This window comes from Galleria mellonella, unplaced genomic scaffold (assembly GCF_026898425.1).
Source record: "Galleria mellonella isolate WM207_F2 unplaced genomic scaffold, CSIRO_AGI_GalMel_v1 utg132, whole genome shotgun sequence".
NCBI lineage: Eukaryota > Metazoa > Arthropoda > Insecta > Lepidoptera > Pyralidae > Galleria > Galleria mellonella.
Window position 1 is genome coordinate 5,364,421 of NW_026441989.1, and position 26,642 is coordinate 5,391,062.

The 26,642-nt window shown below is 31.1% G+C and overlaps 4 protein-coding genes across 9 annotated transcripts; 2 read left to right on the plus strand and 2 right to left on the minus strand.

The window, feature by feature from the left end:
- Positions 1–1,576: 1,576 nt before the first annotated feature.
- LOC113518446 (leucine--tRNA ligase, mitochondrial) lies at positions 1,577–7,321 on the minus strand. Of its 2 annotated transcripts, XM_026903368.3 has the most exons (7): positions 7,043–7,321; positions 6,792–6,936; positions 6,205–6,654; positions 3,866–5,216; positions 3,511–3,749; positions 2,245–2,484; positions 1,577–1,987 (listed from the first exon to the last, which is right to left on the minus strand). In XM_026903368.3, the coding sequence occupies exons 2-7, from the start codon at positions 6,885–6,887 to the stop codon at positions 1,739–1,741; spliced, it is 2,625 nt and encodes an 874-aa protein (XP_026759169.2). In that variant the 5' UTR covers positions 6,888–6,936; positions 7,043–7,321; the 3' UTR covers positions 1,577–1,738. The 2 variants fall into 2 exon arrangements, with proteins under 2 accessions (XP_026759169.2, XP_052759080.1); XM_052903120.1 differs by lacking the exon at positions 7,043–7,321 and having other exon boundaries at positions 6,205–6,712; positions 6,792–6,928.
- Positions 7,322–8,196: 875 nt separating this feature from the next.
- LOC113518453 (FUN14 domain-containing protein 1) lies at positions 8,197–14,725 on the plus strand. Of its 2 annotated transcripts, XM_031913059.2 has the most exons (4): positions 8,197–8,455; positions 9,950–10,145; positions 13,388–13,511; positions 14,313–14,536. In XM_031913059.2, exons 1-3 carry the CDS (start codon positions 8,313–8,315, stop codon positions 13,466–13,468), a joined length of 420 nt encoding a protein of 139 aa, XP_031768919.1. In that variant the 5' UTR covers positions 8,197–8,312; the 3' UTR covers positions 13,469–13,511; positions 14,313–14,536. The 2 variants fall into 2 exon arrangements, with proteins under 2 accessions (XP_031768919.1, XP_026759185.1); XM_026903384.3 differs by lacking the exon at positions 13,388–13,511 and having other exon boundaries at positions 8,198–8,455; positions 14,313–14,725.
- A 1,562-nt stretch (positions 14,726–16,287) lies between these two features.
- Positions 16,288–19,436, minus strand: LOC113518451 (uncharacterized). 4 transcript variants are annotated; one of them, XR_008253823.1, is made up of 6 exons: positions 19,147–19,346; positions 18,615–18,784; positions 18,053–18,193; positions 17,494–17,584; positions 17,066–17,153; positions 16,393–16,531 (listed from the first exon to the last, which is right to left on the minus strand). XR_008253823.1 is itself a non-coding variant. In XM_026903380.3 (5 exons), the coding sequence occupies exons 1-5, from the start codon at positions 19,378–19,380 to the stop codon at positions 16,333–16,335; spliced, it is 840 nt and encodes a 279-aa protein (XP_026759181.3). In that variant the 5' UTR covers positions 19,381–19,436; the 3' UTR covers positions 16,288–16,332. The 4 variants fall into 4 exon arrangements, 2 of the variants coding, with proteins under 2 accessions (XP_026759181.3, XP_052759081.1); XR_008253824.1 differs by having other exon boundaries at positions 17,489–17,584; XM_026903380.3 differs by lacking the exon at positions 17,066–17,153 and having other exon boundaries at positions 16,288–16,531; positions 17,489–17,584; positions 19,147–19,436.
- Positions 19,437–21,925: 2,489 nt separating this feature from the next.
- LOC113518450 (nuclear speckle splicing regulatory protein 1) lies at positions 21,926–26,500 on the plus strand. Its single transcript, XM_026903377.3, has 5 exons — positions 21,926–22,083; positions 22,530–22,674; positions 24,907–25,104; positions 25,574–25,739; positions 25,817–26,500. Exons 1-5 carry the CDS (start codon positions 22,067–22,069, stop codon positions 26,434–26,436), a joined length of 1,146 nt encoding a protein of 381 aa, XP_026759178.2. The 5' UTR covers positions 21,926–22,066; the 3' UTR covers positions 26,437–26,500.
- Positions 26,501–26,642: the final 142 nt, after the last annotated feature.

Sequence of the window (26,642 nt, forward strand, 5' to 3'; positions counted from 1 at the left end):
CTACTAACTATTCGACTGAACAATTCATTGGAATTATTTAAATGATTTAAAAACCATTAGACTAGTAATTTTATTCATTCGGCTATTAATTTTATTCACTATACGCTTCTACTAATCGCTAAAATCATTACTTAGTAGTTGCTCATGTACGAGTTGGTACGACCGTAGCCAAGTCGACCCGATCGCTGGAATGTCCTTTTTTTGTTAATGGTAAAATAGTGTTGCCATTTTAGTATATTTATTAAAAATTAACAATTTATATTAAATATGCTAAAAAATCTAGCGATCAACTGCATTTGTTTGAAATATGAATAGTAGTTATTTAATAAAAAAATAAAAAATACTTTACACACTTAATTAACTAATTATTTGGTAAATTTTTAGTAATTAATTACTGTTTATATTTCGAATAAATATAGTCAATCGTTGGATATTTTTGTTTGGTCGTTCACTATGACCTATTAAGTAAGTAAATATTAAGGTAGTAGTAGGTAGTACAGGGAAAGGACTTTATTTTCTTTATTATTGGTTTACCCCGAATTATTAATTAGTAACATCATTCAAATACGAAAATTAATAAATTAATAATTGAATTATAACATTCCTAAAAGCCTAACTGTAGTTGCCAACTCGCCTGCCAAACGCGGCAAATACTGGCAAAACTCCCCTTATAGGTAAGGCCTATGTTCAACAGTGGACAGATAATAAATAGTTGATATAATTGCTTTAAAATTTAGTAAAATTTTGAATTGAAGGTTGAAAATCGTACAGTTACTACTTTATTGTATTGTTAGTAATAGGGATTTAAGGCCCTTTTGCAGGAGAAAAGGGATTGTTTGTAATACGGACTATCAGCTCTATTGTTAGCAATATACCCTGGCAGATCGACCTTCATGTGGTCGCTCCTGGAAACCATCGTGCTGAATTCAAAGTGTATTCATCACAATGGGTTAACTGACATGCTTTTTATTCTCGACTGTCTTCCCTCCATTAAAAAATACGGCCCTTTTTTAGTAATATGCTGTACTCACCTATTTTCATCCTCACCTATCACCCTTCATCGGTGCCACGCCAGCGTTTGCCGCAGGCGCGGCAGGCGATAGCGCAACTACAAGAAAACTACAGGAGTACGTAACCCATTCCAGTACAGTAGATTTTAGATAGGGTGACGTCATCTTCCCGAAATTTTTCATAGCTGCATTGGAAGTTTGAAACTTTCGAACTGGAAGAGATATTGTATAAATATAAATGGTGAATACATCACACACCTTCAATCAATTTGCAGAGATATAATAATTATGATGGAATCCCTATCTGGAGGTATTAAACACTATACACAATGACCTCAATAGTACTGCAACAGTTAGATCTTAATTTTGATTGAACAAGAAGGTAAATTTTAGAAATTAAGTACATCGTAAACATTTGCTCCCTTTTCACCTTAAATTAAATCAAACATAAGTAATTATAATCTATTATATTATTATTTGCCTTACACAGGTATCTACTCACTTTGATTGACTGACTGCAAATAACGACTGAAATTATGATATTAAACATAAAATACGAACAAAAATATTTTCGAACTAATTATTTATTATCATAATTTTTTTAACTTCACAACATTGCTTTGCATACTATATCTCTAGAATACTGACCATACTAATTGGTAGTACTAGATAGTAATAATTGGTAGTATAGACTTTAGATCATTGTCTTATAACACCAACACATATTTTCAATTTGCTTGGATATTTGCTGCAAGTTCTTTAGTTTCGTTTTTAGGCTTTTTCTGTTGCTTTTTTGTGAATATGTGTAGTATAGCACGACAACCTGGGTATAATTCATATTTAGTTCGTGATATTTCATTCTTTATTCTATTTGATACTGATTCCTGATTCAGCATCATTCTTAAAGCTTGTTCCTGGCTTAAATTATCAAGTTCTGTAGCTCTGATTTTCAAATCACACCTATCCGCACCATCAACCTATAGAAAGAGATAAGTTAGTTAAATAAAAAAAAAAGTTATTTGCATAGTTTTTAAGGTTTAATGATGGGAAATGAAATTAATCTGAATATAGAGGAATAATACTTTAGTCCTAAGGAATAGCAACTTATCAAAGTAATAAGTGTACTCTGTAACATCTATAGTGCCGTTTATGTCTATAAGTACCACTTATCATTAGGTGGGCCATCATATTAGCAAATAAGCTCCAAAAAAGATATGGTATATTCAAAACCTACCTTGCATAAAAATGATAATTTGTAACTGTCATCAACCTTTGGCCATTTTTGTTCAAAGACATTTTTATTCCAATTAATAACATTATTTGTTGTTGCAGATTTTCTATTGGGAGCTGATAAGAAACCAGCCCAGAGCTCTGAGCAAAAATGTGGCATAACTGGAGCCAACATAATAATTAAACATGCTAATGCCTTTTCAAATTCTTGGCTCTTGCTTATCAATTCACATGGCAAATTATTCTGAAATATAATTATATTACAGTAATTTAATAAAATCAACATCAATAAATATATAAACAATGAGGTAGTGCTACCAGAAAATTATAATACAGATCCAATTTTATTCATTTATGTATTTTAAAATATGTATAATAAAATTGTAACTCAACAATGTCTATACATAGATTTAAAAAAAAAATATAGTGTCCTAATAAAACAACAGAAGCGAAAACAATATTTTTTAGAATTTTTTGTTGTATGTTTGTTTCGGCACCATGCCTTAATAAGTTTGGTGTAATCACCAAATTGGATATATAGTTTTTACAGTTCTATTCTTGAAGACTAAACTTAAAATTCAGTGTATGTTTATCTTGATGCATCATCTAGCCAAGTAATTATATATTTATTTTTAAGTTTTATTTCAAAATCTACATGTACACAGTCACGGGCAAAAGCTAGCAAAAAAAACCTTTTGAACATAATGCGGTAACAGTTTGTTGTTGGATTAAATTTAAAGCCACCTTCATTATTAGTTCATTACTGGACAATAAAGTCAATTCTGAGGTACCATTTCCTAAACATATTCTAAAATTGATATTTTATTTAGATGTTTCATCAAGAATTAAATATAAAGTAATTCTGATACAATTCTAAAAAAAAAAATTGTTAATACTAAGTAGGTGTAACTTGTCGAAATATATTCTCGTTTCTAATAAACCATAAACCATGCAACGCGAAAGTCTAAAATTTAATATTAATCATTATCAAATTAAAATTTTACAAATGGAGATATAGTACGGTACTTCAAAATTAACTCCATTGACTACAGATATGTATGTTAGGTACCGTTATCACTATTTTTTTAAATAATAAAAGTAATATTGGCAACAAGGATATAAGTAAAGTTGGGACTATGCGGCCACTTGTGAAAATTATAGGAATTATTTCTTTAGAAATATCACCTTACAGTAGATCACCATGGACCATTCACTGTTTACAGATTACCCTGTTGCTGCAATAATCATACAATAACTTTAAAATACATACTCTTAAGGTATTTGTTAAGCCTTGCAATCTTGAAATACCAACACTAAGTTTTTGAGTGTGTTTGAAATGATAGGTGCTAGTTGCAATAAAATAATTTTTGGATTCCCATATTTTTGATTCTAATTTCATAAATTCTTCATCACTTAAGTTATTTTCTAAAGAAGTATTATTTCTATAATTTAGAAAATCTCTTATAGTAATCCATAGTCGATGTTGCCAATTTAAAACTCCTGGTAATGCTGTAAACATTACAAAAATTACATTAGAGCAGACAGAAAACATGTTTTTAGTTATTCAATCAATAAATTTCTTTTACTTCTATATACAGCTAAAAGATATACAAATTGCTACTTACTTGCGTCAGACCAATTCCTGTTAGTAGCTGGAGGAACATCTGCCAATATAAGGAGTCTAGTTGTATCACAACCATATTTAGATAACAATCTTTCAGGATTTTCTCCATTATATTTTGATTTACTCATTTTTTCCCACTGCACTATTACTGGTTCTCCAGACTTTTTTTCTTTATATTCTTTTCCTATTTTTTCAACACTTTCAGGAGGTAAATATTTTCCAGACGATTTTAGCTTGTATGACTGTCCCATAACCATCCCTTGAACAAGAAGTTTCTTGAAAGGCTCTTCTGTTGGTGTCCATCCAAGCGAATGTAAAAAATAACTCATAAATCGAGCATAGTACAAATGGAGTACAGCATGTTCTTTGCCTCCAATATAGATATTAACAGGTACCTTATTACATAGCTTTTCTTTATCAAATGGTTTTATTTCATTCTGAGGATCTAAAAACCGATAATAATACCAAGACGAATCTACAAATGTATCCATGGTATCAGTTTCTCTTTTAGCATCAGAATGACATTTTGGACATTTACAATTAACCCAGTCATTTAATTTTGTTAATGTTTGACTACCATATTCTGAAAATTCAATGCATGGCAACTTAACAGGTAGTTCTGTATATGGCACGGGTACAGCACCACAATTATCACAATGAATAATTGGTATAGGTGTACCCCAATATCTTTGTCTAGATATTAGCCAATCTTTAAGTTTTGAATTTACAAAATAACCACCCACATTTTTATTATTAGCAATACTTATAACTTTGTGATTATCACTTTCAAAGTCAATTACTTTATCACTTTTACTGACTGATATATTTAAGGATTTGGCTAATTTTAGATCATCTTGATTTGTTGCTGGTGAAGCTATATATACATCTCTTCCAATTGGATAATTTACTTCATCTGTTATATAAATTGGTAGTTCAGTATTAGTAATAGGATTGTAACACAACAAATGGCCCGTGTCTTCAATCGGTATTTCTTGAATTATTATATTATTTTTACTCATTGTTAAAAATTTACCATGAATAAACCTATAAGGTTCATGTGTCCAAACATCAAATTGCTTAACTTTATTACCTACTTTCATTGTGAATGATACAACAATTCCATCACATTCTCCAATCCAATGTTTTTGCAAATTGATAATGTCTTTCCAGTTCTCTAAGTATTCACTATTTAAGCCATCATATAATTTTTTTGCATATTTTGTAGTTTTGATAAACCATTGAGTAAGAATTTTAGATTCAACTTTGGCTCCTGATCTCCAAGAATGTCCAGAATCATCCACTTGCTCATCAGCTAAGACTGTTTTATCTACTGGATCCCAGTTCACTTTTGCCTGTGAATAGTAAATGTTCAGTAATAATTTTTGTAATTATTTATCATAATGTATTGTATAGAGTAGACAAAAATATTAAAAATCTACTGTAAGAGTACATTGTGAGGTTTCTCTGCTTGACAACTAAACCTATAGTGCAATAGAATCTCTTTTAAGCTATTATTAAACAATAATTAATACAATTATATATAAATGTATGTTATTTGTAAACCATATTGTTGTGATTGAACATCTCAAACAACACCACAGACATTGATAAATATACTATGACAGATATTACCCCATAGTTAACAGTACAAATGGAAACCACATTTCATAAATATTTTTTTTAATACATGGTAATAGAATGGTAACCCTGCCTGCGCTATTGGTATACACGGGCAGAGTACCAGTGAAAGATGGTAGGTGAGGATGAATTAGGTCACTTGGACCACCATAATGAATTCAAGAATTAATCAATCATGATGTTTTCAGGGGAACTGTGAGAAGGTTAACCTAAGAGGATATATTGCATATTATATATTGTAAATTATATAAAAAAAGGTATGTGTTTATGCAAAACAAAGATATGAACTGTATAATTAGCTATACAATGTTTTAAAGAATTTAAAATAGATTAATGAGTAAACAGTGTGTTTCTGTTATAGCAGGGTGTGGTTCTCACTACTAACTTGCACTCCACAATGCCCAACATTAAAATGTTTTATTAATACAATGTTTTCAGTTTCACTCTGTTAAATAAATATAACATACTGTAAGTTTGTATGGTCAATAGTTTCTATTTTTTAATGCTAATATAATCTAATTAAAGTATTAGGGTCAAGAAAAAGAATTGGAAAATTGATGAGAAAATTTTCAAGACAGCTAGATTAGAATATGGTAATACATTATTTCCAGTGACATAAATCTATTGAATATTTGTTTTGCCCTTTCAGAGGTAATTACACAAGTGTTTGAAAATGATGATTTAATTTTATCATATACAAACCTTGCTTTGGTACACCATTCCTTTCTCGAACAGTTTCAAAAATATATATTGTGTCCATTTATAATATTGAGGCTCACAAGTGGATATTTCTCGACTCCAATCAAAATTTAAACCCAACTGGAGCAGTTGTTGCTTCATTGAATTAATATTTGCATTTGTCCATTTATGAGGTGCAATATTACGTTCAATGGCGGCATTTTCAGCTGGTAAACCAAAAGCATCCCACCCAATTGGATGAATAACATCTTCACCATTTAGTGCATGAAATCTTGCAATGGTGTCTGATATAGAATAAACTCTTACATGCCCCATATGTAAATTGCCCGACGGATATGGGAACATTGGCAAAATATAGTATGCTTTATCTGAATCTTTATTAATGTTATTTAATACAGTCCTTGACCAATGTTTTTCTATTTTTACTTTAATTTCAGTACATATATCTTGTTGCTGTAAATATTCAAATAAAAAGTTACAGAATATATAAATAACACCTCCATACTGGATGCTGTAACAAAATGTTTTTGTGGGGACTACAAAAATAAGAAAAAAACACCAATCAATAAAATCCCAAAATTAGTACTTACCCATAAACCTAAACTGCTTAGTTTTCTATTTGATAAACTTGAGATGGGTAATGATGCAGCACAATTGCCAAGCCTTATTCTCTTAATAAATGACATTTTCTCAGTATTATAAGATATTTCATCTATAATTATTTAAGTGTTATTTCTGTAATATACAATTTGTAAAAGTAGGTTAAAAATTAAAAAGTTTCAAAAGATATTTTTCTTCATGGAATTAGCAATTAAGTATACCAACTAGCATTAAAACCTACCCAAATAATGTATGTTACGAATGTAAAAATGATTTTTTTAATGATAAATTCTGATTTATACTTCCGATATCATAGTACAATTGTTTTCAAATCAAATAACTGATACAATTTCGATTTATATAAGTGTTCAAGTTTTCATTTTCATTATTTACAAATATATATTTAATGAAATTTAGGCATAAAGCAATTAATAGACAATGTAGTCAGAAAAAAAATTACATTAAATATTGTTATTAAAATAATTAAAATATATATATATATATAAATATTAGGACAAATTTCATAAAACAAATTGAAGTTACAAAATTATGTGACATTTGATGTCAAACTTAAACTATATAGAAGATTCTATATACATTTCTGACGTTTCCTAATCGTTAGTAAGGATTAGCGATGCGCGAATTGATATTATTATGTTATTCTAATAATTAGTAATTACTAATTTTAAAATACGACTACAAAATTAGTAATATACTAATTTCTTTATACGTATGATTATACTAATTAGTAACGAATTACAACAAAGTCCTTGCTCTGTATCTGCTATTACGTAGTCTATTCCAGTTTGCATCCACTACTCCTCGATCACTATATGCGTGAAACCAACATTATAATAATTTCTTAATTAATTACTTTTCTGCTTACTTTTATAATAACTATCGCAATTCGCTATAAATACATTTTTACTAGAACTTACTTACTTTTTTCGAAAATTGGTAATTTTACTACATTTAAACGGGTAACAATTTTGTCTATTACAAAAAAAAATTACAACGATCGAGTCGACATGGCTATGTTCTTGTCGCTACTATGTACAGTCGGACGACATTAGTAGTTGACTGACATTAATAATCAGATAAATAAAATTAGTAGTCAAATGATTTTTAAATCATTTGATTAATCCAATTGATTTATATAGTCAAAAAATTCGGTAGAATTAGTAAAGACACTTGGTACAGTGCCACTAACTTATCTTGTAGCTATAGTAGAAGCGTATAGCCAATGAAATTTGTGCTCGAATGAATAAAATTAGTAGGTGAATGATTTTAAAATAATTTGAATATTCTAACTGAATTGCTCAGTTGATTGAACAGAGGCTGATTAGTAATGTGGCACATCACTAAGTAGAACGTAATAATTTTATTAGCTCTGTTCTCTGAACATATTCTTTTTAATCTGTGGTGATCGGTCGATATAATTTTATAAACTTCATTATCTGCGTCTAATTTATTTATTATTGTTATTAAAACCTTTTATTGGTTTTCTCGTGATGGCAAAACCAAAAAAAGAAGATGCATCTGAAGATGCGAAGAAAATCGTAGATGATGCAAAAAATTTTATTGAAAAGGCCATAGCAGACATTGGAAAAACTTCCGCAACAAAACAGCTAATTTTAGGAACTGCGTCAGGATGGTATGTAATGATCATTACATATAAACATGATTAGTCATTATTATATTCATTTTCATGCTAATTTTCATTTGTAGATTTGTCTTAGTTTATCATTTTCTGTCCATCATATCCGACGTTAACTGTCCACTGCTGGACATAGGCTACAACCATGGATTTTTTAATATTCATCCATTAAAAAACCACATCTTACACTAATATTGAAATGACAAGTTTGTCAACAGTATATGCTGTTTTTTTTTAATGGATGATAATGGAATGGTAACTCTGCCTGCGCTAACCGTATACGCTGGCGGAGCACCAGTGAGTGATGATAGGTGAGGATAAAGCAGGTCAGTTAGCCCACCGTGATGAATACGCCTGGAATTCAGCACAATGTTTCCCAGAGGGAACCACGAGGAGGTTGACCTGACAGGGTATATTGCTAGCGATGGGGCTACTGATCCCCATTACTAACAATCCCTTCTCCCCCGTAATGGGCCTGTTAGGTCTTATTACTAACAATCCCTTTCCCCCAGTATATGCTGTTACTTGTACATGTACAGTTACCAGAATATGCTGATGGGGGCACCAGTCAGGTAATAGGTTAGAATGAAAGTAGGTTAGTTGGTCTAGAATTAATCACAATCTATTTCTGCTGTCACTTTTCTGTTTGTCTTTTGGATATCAATTAAGAGTAAGTGATAAAAGATATTTTTCATGACTTTTGCTGTTTCAAATCCATTATGATTTCCTTATAGTTTTCACAGCATCTGTTATTTTAACCTTTATCCTTATGATTAAATCTTATCTACATTTTTATGTTGAGCATGTTTCTCTTCATATTCTGTTAGCATACTTTTATCTGTTTTTTTTTTCTTTTTTTTATTTTCTTATTTTAATTTTTTTTTTATTTTTTATTTTTAATAAGGCACACATAACAAATTATAACCTTTTTTAGGTTTATATATAGGTAATTATGGTGTTAATGCTAGGTTATAATTCAAAAACAGATTTTAACAAATTTTTAATTAAAATTACATAGGTTGCTGTATATTAATAATAAAAATGAATAAACTTTATACTTACTCAATCTTGTATTTAACCAAAATTCCAGTAATTATTTATAAACTACTAGCATACATTATCCTATTATATAGTGATGATAAAATAATTCTATTTTTGCATATAAAAGTGCCAATTTTTAATTGATACTATTATCAAATAAAAGAGAATGGAGGGAGGAGGATAAGGAAAGGATTGTTATTAACAGGGATTAGCGGCGTCATTCCGAGAGACTCAACTTCCACCTTTTTCCTCTTGGAAACCATTGTGGTTGATTCGGAAGGAATTTGGCCCAATAGGTTAACATACCTATTCTTATTTTCAACTTCACCTATCATCCCTCACTAATACCCTGTCTGCATATTCCAGTAGCGCAGGTTAAGTTATTCTACTTTCTACTATATAATAAAATGATAATGGAATGGCCACTAAATTTTATTATTTTTATTTTAGGATAACTGGTTTTATTACTATGAAAATTGGAAAGTTTGCTGCTGTTGGTATAGGAGGAGGAGTTATATTGTTACATATTGCAAGTCAAAAAGGCTACATTGATATTAATTGGGATAAAATAAATAAGAAAGTTGATAAAATCAGTGACAAAATTGAAAAGGAAGCAACAGGAAAATCTCCCGATTGGTTTGAGAAAGTAAGTATTATGTTATTACATATTATGTTTGGACATAAGAGAAAAGCTATTTCTGAATTCTTGTAAGAGGTTGTTTATTAATCATGTGATGTTTTTAACAATTTTTTTACCCCCTTTCCCCCTAGTAATACATGGTGAGGTTTTAGATTAATCTACCTATCCAAAATTACATTTATTTTTTGGTAGTAAGTAGTCTTTAAAAATTCAAGTGGAAGGTTTATAGGTATAATTTAATATTGTTTTGTGTTAATGTGTTGAAGTATGACAATAATTGTTCAAGATTTTGTAAGAAACTAAGTCGACTCATATCTCATTGAAAACACTGAAATATAACAAAATAATGTTTGATGGAACTGTTCCTCTTTATTAGGACAACAAAAAAGCCAACAATGGCTTTCTCTGACCATTTAAATTATTTTTATAAATTTAATGTTTAAAAAAGTTTATACAAATTATGTGTAAAACTATTAAGACGGATACAATTATTTCATACTAACATCACATTGTTTCTACATTGCACCTGTTCAAAGCTGGGGCGGGTCACTAGTTTAGGCATAATTTAATTTAATAAACACCATGATAAAAACGTTAACGTTAAACGGCCACGCGCCGCTATTCGGTTTATAAATCAAACGTTTAACGAAAAAATAAATACATGTGTTGCACATTACTCCCCCCCCCCCCCCCCGCCCCTCACTTGATTTTTGTAATTGTTTCGAATTTCCTTTCCCTCTGTTTTCCAGCCTTACATAATTAATTGACGACCTTTAAAATGGTATTACCACATTAGGTCGATTGTATTGCGACATAACGCCAAACACGAAATTTATTACTTTCGGTCATACTATGCAGATCGGCCATTATGTTAATGAAACGACGCGCAACGTTCGCATTAGGTGTCTGATCGACGGAAGACGGCAATGCTGGATGAATTTTTTTCTTGTTAGTTGCACCACACCCGAGAATGGTCCATGTTGTCCGCTCGTGTATATAACGTGTATGTATAGCTCGTGTAAACAAAAATCACTGCTTGTAACCTCGAGACTGACTCTCGTTCATTTGAATCAATCACGAATTCGAGAAAAAAATCGAATTAGAACATTATTCCAGCCAAAATCAATTTAAGTTATACTGGTTATGTCGATTCCGACATTTAACTTAACATCAGGTGGGCCGTATGCTTGTTTGCCACCTCAGTAGTATAAAAAAAATCTCGAGGCAAAGAATTGCTTCGAGTAGTCGTGAGCGTTAGAGACGAATTATGTCGATTCACCACGATTGAACCACGACACACATCAAATTTTTTTTTCACAAGGATTAACTACGACAGTTACCAGAGGGAACTGCGTGAAGGTCGACCCGATGGCCCTTAGTCTCCATTACTAACAAACCCCCAACCCAAATGTAATTTTTTTTTCTTCAATTTATACGATTTCGTTCACTTTTACCTTTTTTTTTATACAATTTAGAATGGCAAACAAGCTGACGGCCCACCTGATGGAAAGTGGTAACCGTCGCCTATAGACATGAGCAGTACCATGGACATAACAGAGTATACTGTTTCGGCCATGATACTCCCCATGCGTTGCCATTTCAAAGGACTCGGGTGTTATTCCTCTGTACCTTGTAAATTCACACCATATCCCATCCTTCAAACCGAAACACAGCCATGCAAATACAACTGCTTCACGGTAGAAACACGAATGGAATAGAGGTACCCAAGCAGTCGACTTTTGTACAAAGTCTCCCTCTGGTAAAATACAAACTTGTGTCATCCAAAACTATCATTAAATTGCCCAAATTTCTTTTTTCTACAACAATTTTAGTTCTCTAAACTCACTCGAGAATACAATATATTTTACGGAAAATTGCGAAACAGAAATACGGTTAGCCATCCAATACGGTTAGGACTACGTTTGATCATCATCAACGATGCATCCATCTTTAAACTAGTTCCCTCCGCTCTTTTTTCGAAACGGGTTACGATGCTGTATCCATTCCACATAATTGTATCGAGCGATGCGATTAGATGCGTATTAACGAAATATGCAACTATCTCAACAAAATGACGCCATGGGCGAGGAATAACCTGCAAATACATCCACCTTAACAGTAATTAAGTACTAATCATAGGGTCAACAGCGATATTGTTAAACATTTAAAATAATATCAAAATAATAATATCTAATTTAAAAAATATATATTGAAAAATATATGAAGAGTTTTGGTTTAAAAGTTATGCAGTTTAATGAACTGAGTCTGATATGAAGTTTAGAAAAAGAAAATATAATATAATAATAACAGCTAAAATTCAAATCTATAGCCAAAGGTTTAAATTTTTTCTTCATGAAATTCTTATTTTGCTAAATCAAATGTATTTGTTTTTATGAGAATTTGTAAAGTATACGTCAAACCTGTATCCAAACTAAATCTCGTAAAATTTATTTTACTTTTAACATAAAAAGGTTAAAATTGAATTTTTTTTAAGCGATAGATTTTATTCTTTTATTTCAAACCGTTCAGGTTGCGCATGCCATATTATAGAATGTTGCCGACTATAATTATATTTATTGTGATTAATTATTTAAAATATATACTTACCAAAATAAAACGGATACGGAACCTTATAGCACTCGAGGGATATATACCTTTCTAATAGTAAAAGAATTTACAAAATTGAATCAGTAGTTCCAGAGATTATCAACCCCGAACATCTAAACTCACAAATTTACTTATAGACCTAGAATATAGATAAGTAAAATGTAAATATAAATATAGATTTGTGAATTAAATTCGATTTGTAGCAGGACAGAGTAGGAGTATTTAAGATTATTTTCCAGGGGTGTTATATTGTTAATTGGCCAAATATGTATAGACATGTCTTTGAGCATAGCTGGAAGCTCCGCTCCTATCCAGATGTGGGCGCACGCACCCTCCTCTTTAAATTCTTCTATTTAAATTACGTACCTATAATAATAATGCAATATTTATGTAAAATGTACATGCAAAACACCTTTTGTAAAAATTACTTAAATGACAGAAAAACCCTTATCAAAATCCGTTGCATGATTTAAGCTTAAGAGGAGAAACAGACACATAGAGCAACGTTGTTTAAATATATCTCAACTAAAAATGGTTTCACTAAGCCAAGTGTCTACAAGCAGTATCCTATATATATAAACACCTGCATATACTGCAAAAATTGTCCATGTTTCAATCAATCAATATTTATTTTGTTGCAGGTATTATCATTTGTCAAAACCAATTCATATTATTCAGCAGGGTTCACAGGAGGATTCTTTTTTGGCATAGCTTCTTCTTGAATTTAAATTTTTGTATAAGAATTTTAATTTAAAAATAGTTATTGTTAGTAAATTTTAATATCATCTAATATACGTTAACTTGTTTATATTCAACTGGCAAAATAAAATTATCCAATAGGTATTAACTTATCATTTACTAACCTGCCCTTACCAGCATTATTTTGGTAAACATATACACTTAATTTTGATAAATATTTGAGATATCAGAAATACTCACAATAGATTAGTGATACATTTTAACTTCTTATAGGTAAAAAAATATATACGTATAGCACAGTTTAAACAATTTTTTATACCGTGTTTAGAGATTTTTCTCACTTCACATATTTATTAAATAATTTTGCGATATTTTTGTTGAAATTAATCATATAAATATCAGAGAAAATAAATCTTAAGTACATTGATAAGTACAAAAGTAATAATAATCTAGCGATTTCTTATTTTATGTATGTTTGTTCTTTCAGATAAAAAAGATTGATATGTCCACCAATGTAAACTAAATATGCCAAGAAAAAAAAGGCCTACATAATCATAATATAGTAATGTACATATAAATCATGCCTTCTCTCGAAGTAGACTGACAATATTCTGAAATACCTAATTACTAATTATAACTGACAACACTTGGCAATTTATTAATTGTGAATTGATATATAATTATTATAAAAATATGAAAAACAATTCAGTCCTCAAAAATTATTATTGAAATATAATTTTCGTTGTTTAAATTTTCATTGGTTCTAGCATAATTTTTATAATTCTATCAAAATGTGTTTTATATTTTTATAAAATACTGTTTAGAATTCTCAATGTGTAATGCATTTTTATGGATAATTTGTTATAGGTAGAACGATTCGTGGATCGAAAGTTGGATAAGGCTGAAGATTTGTTAAAGAAAAAAGAAGTTAAGGCCAAACGTTGGTACAATAATTTCACTGGAGATGATCAATATCGTGCAACCGAGACTCATGTTTTTCTAGCATCATTTATGGCAGGGATGGCTGTTGGTCTTATCTGTGGCAAATAAAAATGTGCTATTTTTTATTTTCTGAAATGTATGTCCAGTAATAAGTAGTTTAAATTTTGTTACATTAAATAAAAACCGTATTATTTTGAGTTAATAATTATTAGGATAACAATGCGCAATTAAAAAAATCTAATATTTTCATGCTTTCTGCTATTTATTTATAAGTATCTGATGTAAAATGTAATAAGAATAAATAAAAAAATGTTTAAATATAGTCATAATGATAATGATGTACATTTTTAGTTATGTTAAATAACTTAATCGAAGTAGGTAACTACTAGTATTAATCGATTCGAAATAATTGTTATTTTATATTACTTAATTTATTGAAATATAAGAAAATACTAAAATAAGGTATTTATTATTATACGCGAATAAATTGTATAATGTGAGAGAGCGACGGGTGCGTTCTTAGATACCACACGTAAGATTTTGAATTGTAAAATGGTTGGCTGCATTTGAATCTGTTATAAAATGTAGAGGAATATCTATTGGTGAAGAACCGCATGCTGTAGTCTTTTGGGAAAACCTCGACAGGGAGCTCTTTTTGTTTAATGGTAGATTGCGCTAATTGTATACACTGGTGGGCTACCAGTAAGGGATAATAGGTGAGAATGAAAAGGCAGGTCAATTAGCCTATCGTGATGAAAACAGCTGGAATTTAGCACAGTAGTTTCCAGAGGGGACCACGTAAAGGTCGACTTGACAGTGTACATTGCTAGCAATAGGACTGGCAGTCTACATTATTAACAAACGGAATTTTTTTATATATTATCAGTCATTCTGCATCTATAATGAAGTGTACTTAAGGGAGGGAAGGAGAAGGAAAGGTGATTTCTTGGCTGTAAACACGTATAACCTGTTTTTTGGAGATTAAACTCGACGACGTTGGTCAAACCCCAACTAGTAATTCATTCTAGGGCTTCGTTAAGTTAAAAAACTAATTACGCTCTTTAGCTCAATCTCGGTTACTTTGCCGCGCGTCGTCTATAGTGTCGCGCATGTAGTTTACTGCCGTTCTGCATAGCAATGAATGTTGCCTAATTGCAACATATCATTGATATGCAGCAACAATATAATGGGTGATAAGACGAACCCTGCGGTACTCTAGCATTTATCTGTAGAAAAAGCGAGGAACTTGTTACACAGGACACTAATTCTATGTATAAGTACCTGCGTTTTTTTTATGCAACTTAGGAGGCTGACAGCCCACCTGATGGAAAGTGGTAACAGTCGCCTATAGACATGAGCAGTACTATGGACGTAACAAAGTATATTTTTTCGCCCATGATACGCCTCATGCGTTGCCATTCCTGAGGACTTAGGTGTTATTCCTCTGTACCCTGGAAATTCGCTGTCATATTTCACCCTTTAAACCGAAACATAGCCATTCGAACACACCTGCTTCACGGTGGAAACACGAATGGGACAAAGGTACCCAAGCAAAAGAATTTTGTACAAAGTCTCCCTTTGGTATTCTTATATTTCAATAATAATTATATATAAATATAATCATTATCTGTCCACTGCTGAACATATAAATGGCTATATAAATATGCAAACATTAAATTATTAAATGTCTATGCGGAACATGTCTTCATGGTTTGCATAATCTAGTTATATAGTAAATGCAATATATATATATATATATATATATATATATATATATATATATATATATATATATATATATGTATGTATGTATAAAATATACAGAGGAGATGTAAGATTTCAGAAATTTCTTATGGAAGTCTCTTAACAAATCACAATAGAATAATCATAAACAAATAAATAGATAAAGGCAACATTTTTATTCGCATATCAATAATATTTATGATTAAATATTATTTACATAGTAGTTAAACAGTTCTTTTGAAGGTAAACTTTCTAAATATGCTTTAAAATTTGATAAGTAATTTTTTTTCAACAAATAAACAGCTCTTCTATAACGTTTTTTCTCGATGTTGGAAAGTGTAGACCATGAATCATTGGTTCCATTTCTTGCTTGGATCATTTCAAAGAGTTCTTTTGAATTCCTGAAATAAAATTGTTTCTTAAAAAATTTGAGCATTACACAGTAGGTATATGCTTACTCATTTTACAAATGAAAAAGTGCGTTTGTTTGTTATCACTTGGCACTTTAATGCCTCAACCAATCGTCATGAAATTTAATATACAATGAAAACAGGCTAGTTTCTATTCTAGCCATGAAAATATTCCGGTCACGGGGCCACGTTTAGACTAATTGACATCGCTGGCTTTTGACTAATAAAATGGAAGAAAAGTTTGTACCTACCATTTTCATACTGGATGAGAGCCAGATGGCACCACAAATTTTAACAGTAATAAGTTGCCTCAACAAAACTGCAATTAGTGCCAGTGCTAGTAGTCATTAATACCCAAGTGTATTTAGATATACAATGAACTTTTTGTATAAATACGGAAAGATAGTGCTAAATTATTCTTTTCTGGTACCTACTTATGTATATATTTTGGATATTTATTTTAAGGAAACAGCAATGCTAGTTCAAGTTATTTACAATAACTTAACAAACATCTTACAAACATACCCAACAATAATCTAGACATGGTGCAGTTAATTTCTTCAGAACAGACCTGGCCAAACTGATGGTGCTGTCAATTTGCTATGATGTATTTCTATGGAAGAAAATGTACATGGAAAGTAGGCAATATGAATATAAAAACTTGCCCAAGGGCATCAGTTAGGCTAAGGCCGATATTGAGAATGATATCAAGATAGATAGACCATATATGTACATATTATTTACCTGGTGGGGTCTGGTCTTCTAAAAAGACGTACGTGTATTCTTAGAAATATCTTTGTGCATAATTGAAAGGTTTGCTTACACTCTACACTTGGGTGGGGTGGGTGATCCCATCTGATCCACTCAAAATATGACTATGAGATATATATATATATATATATATATATATATATATATATATATATATAGTATTTATAAATTTTGTACCTTACATTTGGAGGCACAGGTTCTATTAACACAGGCTCTGCATGTGTCACTCCACAAACTGATACATTTGAATTTGATATCTCAGGAACATTATTTCTGAAATATAATATTGTACTATTTGTGTAACTCACAACTACAATTAAATCTCTTTTTTTTTCAAAGATATTTTGAAACAAAGAAGAACAATGGTTTGCATAATATGTTTTCAAGTTTAGTACTACCATAAGAATAAATAAATCTGTCCTAGTCCTAGATTTTATGGTAATACAGTTACTATAAGTAAGCTATTTCAGACTAAATCATATTACAGGTTATTAATTCACTTTAAACCCATAAAGAAACATATGTAGAAAAGAGCTGAGTTTACACTCTCAACTGTTTGTATAGAGTTAAATAATTTAATTTTTTTTTAAAGTTTTCTATAGGAGGAGAAATGAAAAATAATTACTAATATTTTTCATTTCTTAACACATAATTAGATTATTCTTGCATAGATGAGATTGATCTAAATATATAAGTATCAATTAATTTTTTTATTACACACTTTAAGCTAAATTTACTCACAATGAATCTGATATCTGTTCCCCAGCAATATTGTGAACTGTCTCACATTTAATTGTTGATTGTGAAAAATTGTCAATGCCAATATTACAACTTTCATCAGATTTATTAATCAAGTCTTCATTTTGATAACTATCAGAGTTTCTGAAAAATAATAAATTCTATTACTTGTTTGTTATAAATTACTCTTGGGAATATAAACAGTATTAAAATTCATTATTACGATATGACTTCCAAAAAAGTGAAACTGAACATACTGTATGCTTGTTAGTATTGTCCTTTCCTTTTTTCATTATACAATTATTCCAATACAGTTTATGTTTTAGGCTCAGCAAAATAAAATCGAAATATCTTTGGTAAAATGATGTTTTCCTAAACCAATTAAAACTAAAACAGATAGCCTACCAAAATAATTTTTAACTCCATGGTTAAAAAAGCTGCTTTGTAGTTTTAGAAAATAAAGAACTTTACTTAACTAAAAAGAAATATACTACCATCATACTATAAGGCATATAAATATAAAGTAATTCTTATAGCCTTGTTTGTAACAAGGAATAATGAATACCTTTTGCAAGTCTGTTTTTTTTTCATATAAGGTTGTATTCTTTTTAAATAATTTGCTAATTTATCCCTCTGTTTCCTTTTACACTCATTAAATTTATTTACAAATTGAGATTTTTCTTCTTCACTTAGCGTAGTCCAAGACTTGGTTGCTTGCAAGATTATTTCTTTATCCTTATAAAAAAAAAATACACTTAGTATAAAAATTTATTAAATACATTATCTTTTAATGGTTGGATATTTTATATTAAATAATGTAACTAATTATCACAACACATTATTAAAGACGTCTGACAAAAAATGTGTGATTTCACATTGTGGAGAGAGTAGAAGTGTAGCTGTCTTTAAAAAGGGGCATAATATTTATTGCAAAATAATTAAATTTTTGTAAAGCACGAGTGCACATTAGTAAGCACATAAAAATTCTAGGTAGAATGGTTCTAAATTATACACAAGTTGTGGCAATATTTATTCGAAGTATTCAAATCTTATTGATTCATTTAGTTTATGTTTATAATGTGCGAAAAAATACTTACCACTTCTTTAGACATTTTTTTTCTTTTACAGTAAAGCTCTATATAAAATGATAATGCTGATTTAGGGCTCTTTTTTGTATTTATGCAAGCCATAATTTTAATAGCTATTTGGGTTTTTGAATAAGATAAAATAAACAAGTAAACAGACAATGTGGAAAATGAAAAGTATTTTTTTTCTGTCTTCTTTTTTTTAATGGTTTTTACGGGATTGAGTTCTAGCCCTATTGTCTTCATTTGTAACTGAATTAATGAATAGATCGCCAAATTTTTATAAAGTTTTCATAATATTAAATAATGTCTATAATATTTGAGATAAGTTTATAAGTACTTTAATAGTTTTTTCTTGGGACAATAACTCTTGCTATTTGGTATATTATCTGAATCTTGAAGTTCTATAAGATTTTCTAATAATCACTATTTTTTTCGAAAAATCGACACTACATGAATAAATATTTTAAATCGGGGTTTTCTTTTTCGTAAAAATTGCACTAATCATTAAGGACAATTTATAGTTTTTTTAGGTGAGTAGGAAAGTTGCAGTATATATTTTAAGCGGACAGCTAATACAACATTAAAATCTGTGAAGGGAATCTTGATAAAAAATTATAATCGTCTGCTGCTTATATCGCGGAGCAATTCGACGAGGAACAAAACAGACATATGTAAGTATAAATATATATAATTTTATATTATTATTTACTATATCAGAAAGGACTTTATAAACTGGTAAGTTGAAATAGTCTTGTTGAGGTCTTATTTACTTTTTAAAATAAAATTTCTTTTTTTCTGTCAATTAATATATTATTATTAGAGAACGTCATTTTAAAATATTATTATTATTGTGTTAAGAATAATATATCTTTATTCAATATTTTATATTTTATTGTTCTACACGACAAACTCTTCATAAGGTTAAAAATTCATTGATATTAGTGAGGAAGGGATCTTTTATTAAGATTAAGGAATTACGTGATTGTGAATGATTGTAGAGAGGATAAAAAATATGTTCTAAATTTTCAATATCGGCTTCACACTGTAAGAAAGAGGTCGTAATAAATATTTTCATCTTGTCACTAAAATATTCTCTGTAACATCATACGTAATAAAATATTTAAATATAAAAAATAACATTATTGGTCTCTCGCAAAACTTCATATCCATCAGGTTATGGGCCAGAAACGCAGAGATAGCGAATTTAATATATCAAGTTGGTTTCGAACTACTAAATAAAACAAATTATGATACATGGCAAATACAAGCGGAGGCTGTAATTATAAAAGCAGGACTTTTCACATGTCTATCCTCAAGCGACCAGCTTGTGAACAGTGATGTGAACAGCTTGTGTCTGAAATCGAGAGAACACTAAATGGAGTTTCTGATTGGGGACGACAAAACTTGGTCCAATTTAACCCCTCTAAGACACAAGCTTGCGCGTTTACTGCTAAGAAAACTCCATTTGCTGTGGCCCCACAGTTCCAAGGCACGTCTCTTAACATCTCTAAAAGCATTGGGATCCTTGGTGTCGATATCTCTAGTGACGTACAGTTCCGTGGCCACCTCGAAGATAAGGTGAAACTGGCATCCAAAAAACTCGGTGTGCTCAATAGAGCGAAGCATTACTTCACGCCGGATCAACAATTAATGCTTTACAAATCGCAAATCCGGCCCCATATGGAGTATTGCTGTCACTTATGGACGGAAGCACCTAGATACCAGCTTGAACCCTTCGACTCAGTGCAACGACGAGCTATGAGAATTGTCGATGATCCCATGCTTGCAAGCGGTATCGAACCCTTAAGTTTTAGGAGAGATTTTGCCTCACTCTGCGTGTTCTACCGCTTATACAACAGATTGTGCTCAGAGGAATTATTCAATATGATGCCTACGGCCACTTTCTATCATCGTACGGCTCGCCATCGACAGGGAGTTCACCCTCATACCTTACAGCCTAAATGGTCGCGTACAACGCGGTTTCAGAGATGCTTTCTCCCACGAACACTCAGGTTATGGAATGAGCTCCCTGCCGAGGTTTTCCCAAGAGACTACAGCATGGGGTTCTTCAAAAGGGGGGTAAAGAGATTTTTTCAGGGTAATTAATTAATTAATTTTTTACGCGCGCGTAATACCTCTGGTATTGCAGGCGTTCATAGGCTACGGTAACCGCTTACCATCAGGTGGGCCGTATGCTTGTTTGCCACCTCAGTGGTATAAAAAAAAAATTAATTGATTTAAGATAGAATATCAGTACATATATTTGTAGTGAAAGTAATTTTTGTTTCAACAAAACATTACCAAAACAAGTTGCTAGGTAACGCACAGATAAAGAAGAGCACTATTATCGTTAGACAAAGATCTTAACAGTAAAATCATGCAAAACAGCAAAAGACATCTGGGAGACTCTTAAAAACTCCTACGAAAATCGTGGACATGCACGAAAAGCCACCTTATTAAAAAAGGTATTACACAAAAAAATTAAAAACGATGAATCCGCCAGAGACTACATATAATACATGAATCGACTTGGTGGACAAATTAAAAGACATCGACATTAGCTTCAATGAAGACCTCCTAAGCATAATGTTACTATACAGTTTGCTAGATTCACACGAAAACTTTAGAGTAGCAGTCGAGTCCCATGATAAACTTTTATACTTCGAAGAACTTCAAACGAAAATTATAGAAGAAAGTGAAGCCCGCTTAAATAAAAATCTGGAAAAGGAGGAAGAAGAAGAAGCATATTATGGAGCGAAATATAAACAAAAACTCAAACAAAGACTTGTATCCAGAGCTGTAAAACATATAAATAAAAAAAAAATAGTCTTTGGGCTTTATTTACCTTCATTTTCATATATAATCTTTCTACTTCTGCTATTTATACTACTATTTACTTAATTACTGAACGAATTACTAATTTATAATTATGGCAAATAATAAACAGTAAGTTATTTATTTATATTTTATTGTACACTCTAATAATACCTATATAAATATGACAGTGGATGGAGTATCAATATCAATAGCTAGGGCAATGTACAATATACTGTGACAATTTACAAATAAAAAGAATTAGACAAACTTAAGTTTATACATAGCAAATTAATTTTAATTGTATATATATACACACACATACACACGGTATGAGGTAGGAGGTATTTTGAGGATAAGAGTTAAATAACATACCTGCTGTTGATGACTAAATGCTGAGATCCTTGATTTTTAATTACAAAAGAGAAAAAAGAGAACCCATTGGTAATTTTTTCTCTTTTGACATTATGTGTTTATTTCATGTTAAATTGTTTTGAGGCCAATAAATATTTTGTTATATTCTAATATATTTAAGTAAAAATGAATATAATTTCGTATTTTTAATAATTATTTGATAGATATGGACTAATCTTGCCAGAGAAAGTAAAAAAACAGCCTGTGTTCCAAGCTACACGTAATGTTTTTGGAGATGATTCGGAATCTGATGAGGAAAATAATAAGAAACCAATACTGCTACGGCCAAGTTATAACATTAACAGACAGGTACTTCTATTTTTTTACTATTGAATTGTGTTTATTAGGTGGTAGACAGCATTCTTTTAAGGATTCCTTTTCTGAAAGATAGATCAAGAATATTACATTGGGACTTTAACTAGCATTATATCATTCTGGGCATTTGCCTAGGTACTTTTAACCCTAAATTGGTTTTATTTATTTATTTCCACCATGACAGTAGTTTCTATAGTTTTTGTAGTATACTGATAATGCTTGTAATTTTTTTTTAATGGGTGATAATGAAATGGTAATCCCATCCACACTCGGTATACATAGATGGGGAACCTGTGAGGGATGATAGGTCACCCAGACCACTGTTAGCCCATCGTGATGAATCCCACTAGAATTAGTTTCCAGGGGGAACCGCATGGAGGTCAACCTGATAAGCTGTATTGCTAGTAATGAGAAAATTAGACCCAATTACTAACAATCCCTTTCCCTCCTGCCTGTAACCTTTTCATTAAAAAAAACAGTCATTAAAAAAAGAAGTATATTAACCTGGGGGAAAGGGATTGCTAGTGATGGGATTTAATAGCAATATAGCTATCAAGTCAACCTCCACAGGGTTCTCTCTGAAATTCATTGTGGTTAATTTTTGAATTTGTAATAAATCATAACATGAATATAAAAGATTATGCCAACCTACACACTTAGATGAAACTGGTTATCTTTTTGTTACTGGCTAGTTAGATTTATGACACATGTCATTCTTTATTAAAATATTGCTTTTTCTTTGGATAATTTGAAGTATTTAACATAAAGATTTTCATTAGTTATCTTTAGGTTGACAGACATCTGCTTCGCCATAAAAACAATTGACTCTTGCTCATAAATGGAACTGCGTGCTTGGGGAAGGACCTCCACCTTGCAGAAGTTCGCAGCCAAACAACGCTGTTTTAATAGTATTATGTTCCTGTAGGCAGTAAGGTTTCCAGTTCCATCTTGGGGAGGGTTTGTGCCAATATTGGAGGAACCAGCGTGTTTTAATACTATCTTCGTGCTGGGCAGGCGCGAGGTGCCGATGCAGCGTTCAGGAAGATCTGGTCAAATGGTTGCTCGCTGGCCACCCGCAGGTTGTTGGGTTCTCGAACCCAGGGATTACCTAATCTTTGCCTTGGGAGGCTGAACTGCCGCCTGTGCATAATCCCTGGTGTAGTAGTCGAGCCAGAGGAGGAGACTGGAGTGGACCTGGCTATTGCATCAGTGGGGGGATCGGGGGCCCATCCGGCCGCTGTGTTGCCAATTTGCACAACATATTTAGCCCAGGGACGGAGTGGACACTTTGTTCCTTTGATATCGGCACAATCGTTCCCTATTAATCTCTAAATACCCTATTACTTTATGGCCAGATCTGGAAAAAATAGATGTTACACAGCGGCACCCTTATCCACATTTAAAGTGGACTTCTGCAATATCAGAGGGATTCATTCTAATATAAAAATAATTGAAGGGAGGAAATTGATAATAGTAGAGACTAGTGGTCCTATTGATAGCAATAATCTTGTCAGGAAGACTCCTTTTGAGTTTACATGGATTTTTTTTTCAGTTAAGTATCCTCTTGCATATAGGGGTAATTATTTCATGTATTCTCTTCCAGCCACATCTATTCCAGGCGATATCTTTGACCTCCCTATATGACATCCCTATTGTTTCTTTTATCTGTCCCATGTAGTTATTTCTTGGTTATCCGCTTCCTCTCTTGCCATCTATTTTTCCTTATGCTCTTTAAAAAACTGTCATGTGTATAAGGTAACTCAGCATTTTGCCTCTTCTATTCTCTATTGTTAATAGAAACATGAGAAACATGTTCTTTTTTCATTTACCCTTTTTAAGACTTCCTCATTAATTACTTTTTCTGACCAGATTATCCTTTTCCAATCTCCTTCATGTCCATGTATGACAACCATATAAAATTATGCTCCAAAAGTAAGTTTTTATAATTTTTTTATGGATTATTTTTGAAGTAAATGTATATTGTTTATTATTACAGGCCTGCTTTGGGGAAATAATAGTGGTCAATTTCTAGTGAACTTATCTTGGTGGGTCAACTGATCTAATTTGATTCTGACCTATCATCACTCACTGGTAGCCCATACAGCAATAGCACAAATGGGATTCTTATTTCTATCTAATAAAACAAATTTTTATTTAGTGTATTTCATGTAGATAGTACAAGTTAATAGAAATTGATATTCTATTAATGATATAATTTCTTTCAAGGCAAAAATTACTCAGCAAAATGCATTGATGGAAGATCCAACTGTTTACCAGTATGATGAAGTATATGACTCCATGTCAAATCAGAAAGAAGAGAAAAAAGCAAAAGTGAAGGAAGAAAAGAAGCCACGTTACATAGAAAATTTAATAAAATCAGCTAATAAAAGAAAAATTGAAAATGAGAGGCGTATTGAAAGACAGGTTTGTAATGTGTTTGGCTGCCTTTATTAACATATACATATATGTATATATTATATTAGGTGGACTGTTAACTCGTTTGCCATTCTAAATTTTTCAGAAATTTTGTCTATGTTTGTTCCAGTATCACGCAAACACTATTGCACCAAATTGGATGCGATTCACAGTAGTCTTTTTGAAACTCTACCTTAAAATTTGGTATATATTTTATCTTGATACACCATTTAGAAGTGGTATATTACATCGGTTTTTCTACTTCTGAAATCCACGCATACGAAGACGTTATATAGTGACAAGACTTAGATAAGTCTTGTCCACTATATGCTGCGGAAAAGCGATGACTTCAAATATGTTGCATGGAGTTGATGTCAATTATTATCATCAGTTTCGTCACTCTCTTATTCATGCATGGGCAAAAAAAGACGATTTTTTACATATTTCAATATTGTAATAAATATATTTTGTTTTTTAGATTCAAAAAGAAAGGGAAATGGAAGGAGATGAATTTGCAGATAAAGAAGTGTTTGTGACATCAGCTTATAAGAAAAAGTTAGAAGAATTGAATTTAGAAGAAGAAAGGGAAAAACGTGAAGAATATCTAGAAAGTATAGGAGACGTGACTAAACAAAAAGACTTAGGTATGGATATGCAAATATATTTTTACGATGTTTCTCATGTATGTTATAATACGTTTATAATACGTTTTTGTTTATAGGTGGTTTTTATCGACATTTGTATGAACAAAAGTTAGGAAGTGACAAAAGTTTAGAAGACAATACGATTGAAAATGTAGAACCTACGATGGAAAATGTTAATAAGAAAAAGATTACGCAAGATGCTTTACAAGACAAATCGACATCGGATATATCAGAATTATCAAGAAAAAGGAATTATAGGAAACGAAGATCATCGGATAATATGATACAGCTTTCAGAAGGAGAAATTGATGATTCAGGAGATGAAATAAACCGCATAAATCTTAATGATATAAGAATGGCAAAGAAATCCAAACAGAAAGAAGAAAATATAGATGCTGATTCTGATTTTTCAATAGATGAGTCAAGTGATGAAGAAAAAGATAGGGATGAACAGAAAGGCCCAAAAAAAATGCTTGAAGATGAGGTCTTTAAAAAGCCAATTCCACAAAAAAATGATAATCGGACTGAAGCTAAGACAATGACTAAGAATTCGGAAGAATCAAAGTTAGTAAAAAGTGATGAACCTCAAGAAAATAATCAACCAAAAATTGATATTTGGAAAAAGCGAACTGTTGGAGAAGTATTTGACCAGGCATTGAAAAGATATTATGAAAGAAAAGCTTCTAGAGGTTTTTAACAACATATCTGAATATACTGTTAAATTATAAACTTTAGTAATAAAATGCCGCTGCGTGAATGTACTTTTTTCTTTGAATATCTGTATACCTAGATATTTACACATAAAGGAGTTCCCTTGCAGTTTCATCATCATCATTTTAACTATTATTCGTCCACTGCTGGGCATAAGCCTCTTGCATCCATTGACTCCTTGCTGATAACATT

Bases quoted from the DNA above. Each gene is read 5' to 3' on its own strand.
- LOC113518450 (XM_026903377.3), top strand. The intron at 22,675-24,906 runs GTACTTCTATTT...ATTTCTTTCAAG, and splicing joins GTTATAACATTAACAGACAG to GCAAAAATTACTCAGCAAAA. The intron at 25,740-25,816 runs GTATGGATATGC...TTTTGTTTATAG, and splicing joins GACTAAACAAAAAGACTTAG to GTGGTTTTTATCGACATTTG.
- LOC113518453 (XM_026903384.3), top strand. From the start codon at position 8,313: ATGGCAAAACCAAAAAAAGAAGATGCATCTGAAGATGCGAAGAAAATC. The intron at 8,456-9,949 runs GTATGTAATGAT...TTTTTATTTTAG, and splicing joins TTAGGAACTGCGTCAGGATG to GATAACTGGTTTTATTACTA. The intron at 10,146-14,312 runs GTAAGTATTATG...AATTTGTTATAG, and splicing joins CTCCCGATTGGTTTGAGAAA to GTAGAACGATTCGTGGATCG.
- LOC113518451 (XM_026903380.3), bottom strand. From the start codon at position 19,380: ATGAAGACAATAGGGCTAGAACTCAATCCCGTAAAAACCATTAAAAAA. The intron at 18,785-19,146 runs GTAAGTATTTTT...TTTTTTTATAAG, and splicing joins AAAAAATGTCTAAAGAAGTG to GATAAAGAAATAATCTTGCA. The intron at 16,532-17,488 runs GTACAAAATTTA...ATTTTATTTCAG, and splicing joins CCTGTGCCTCCAAATGTAAG to GAATTCAAAAGAACTCTTTG.
- LOC113518446 (XM_026903368.3), bottom strand. From the start codon at position 6,887: ATGTCATTTATTAAGAGAATAAGGCTTGGCAATTGTGCTGCATCATTA. The intron at 3,750-3,865 runs GTAAGTAGCAAT...TAATGTTTACAG, and splicing joins CAGGAATTGGTCTGACGCAA to CATTACCAGGAGTTTTAAAT. The intron at 2,485-3,510 runs GTATGTATTTTA...ATTATATTTCAG, and splicing joins GCTTAACAAATACCTTAAGA to AATAATTTGCCATGTGAATT.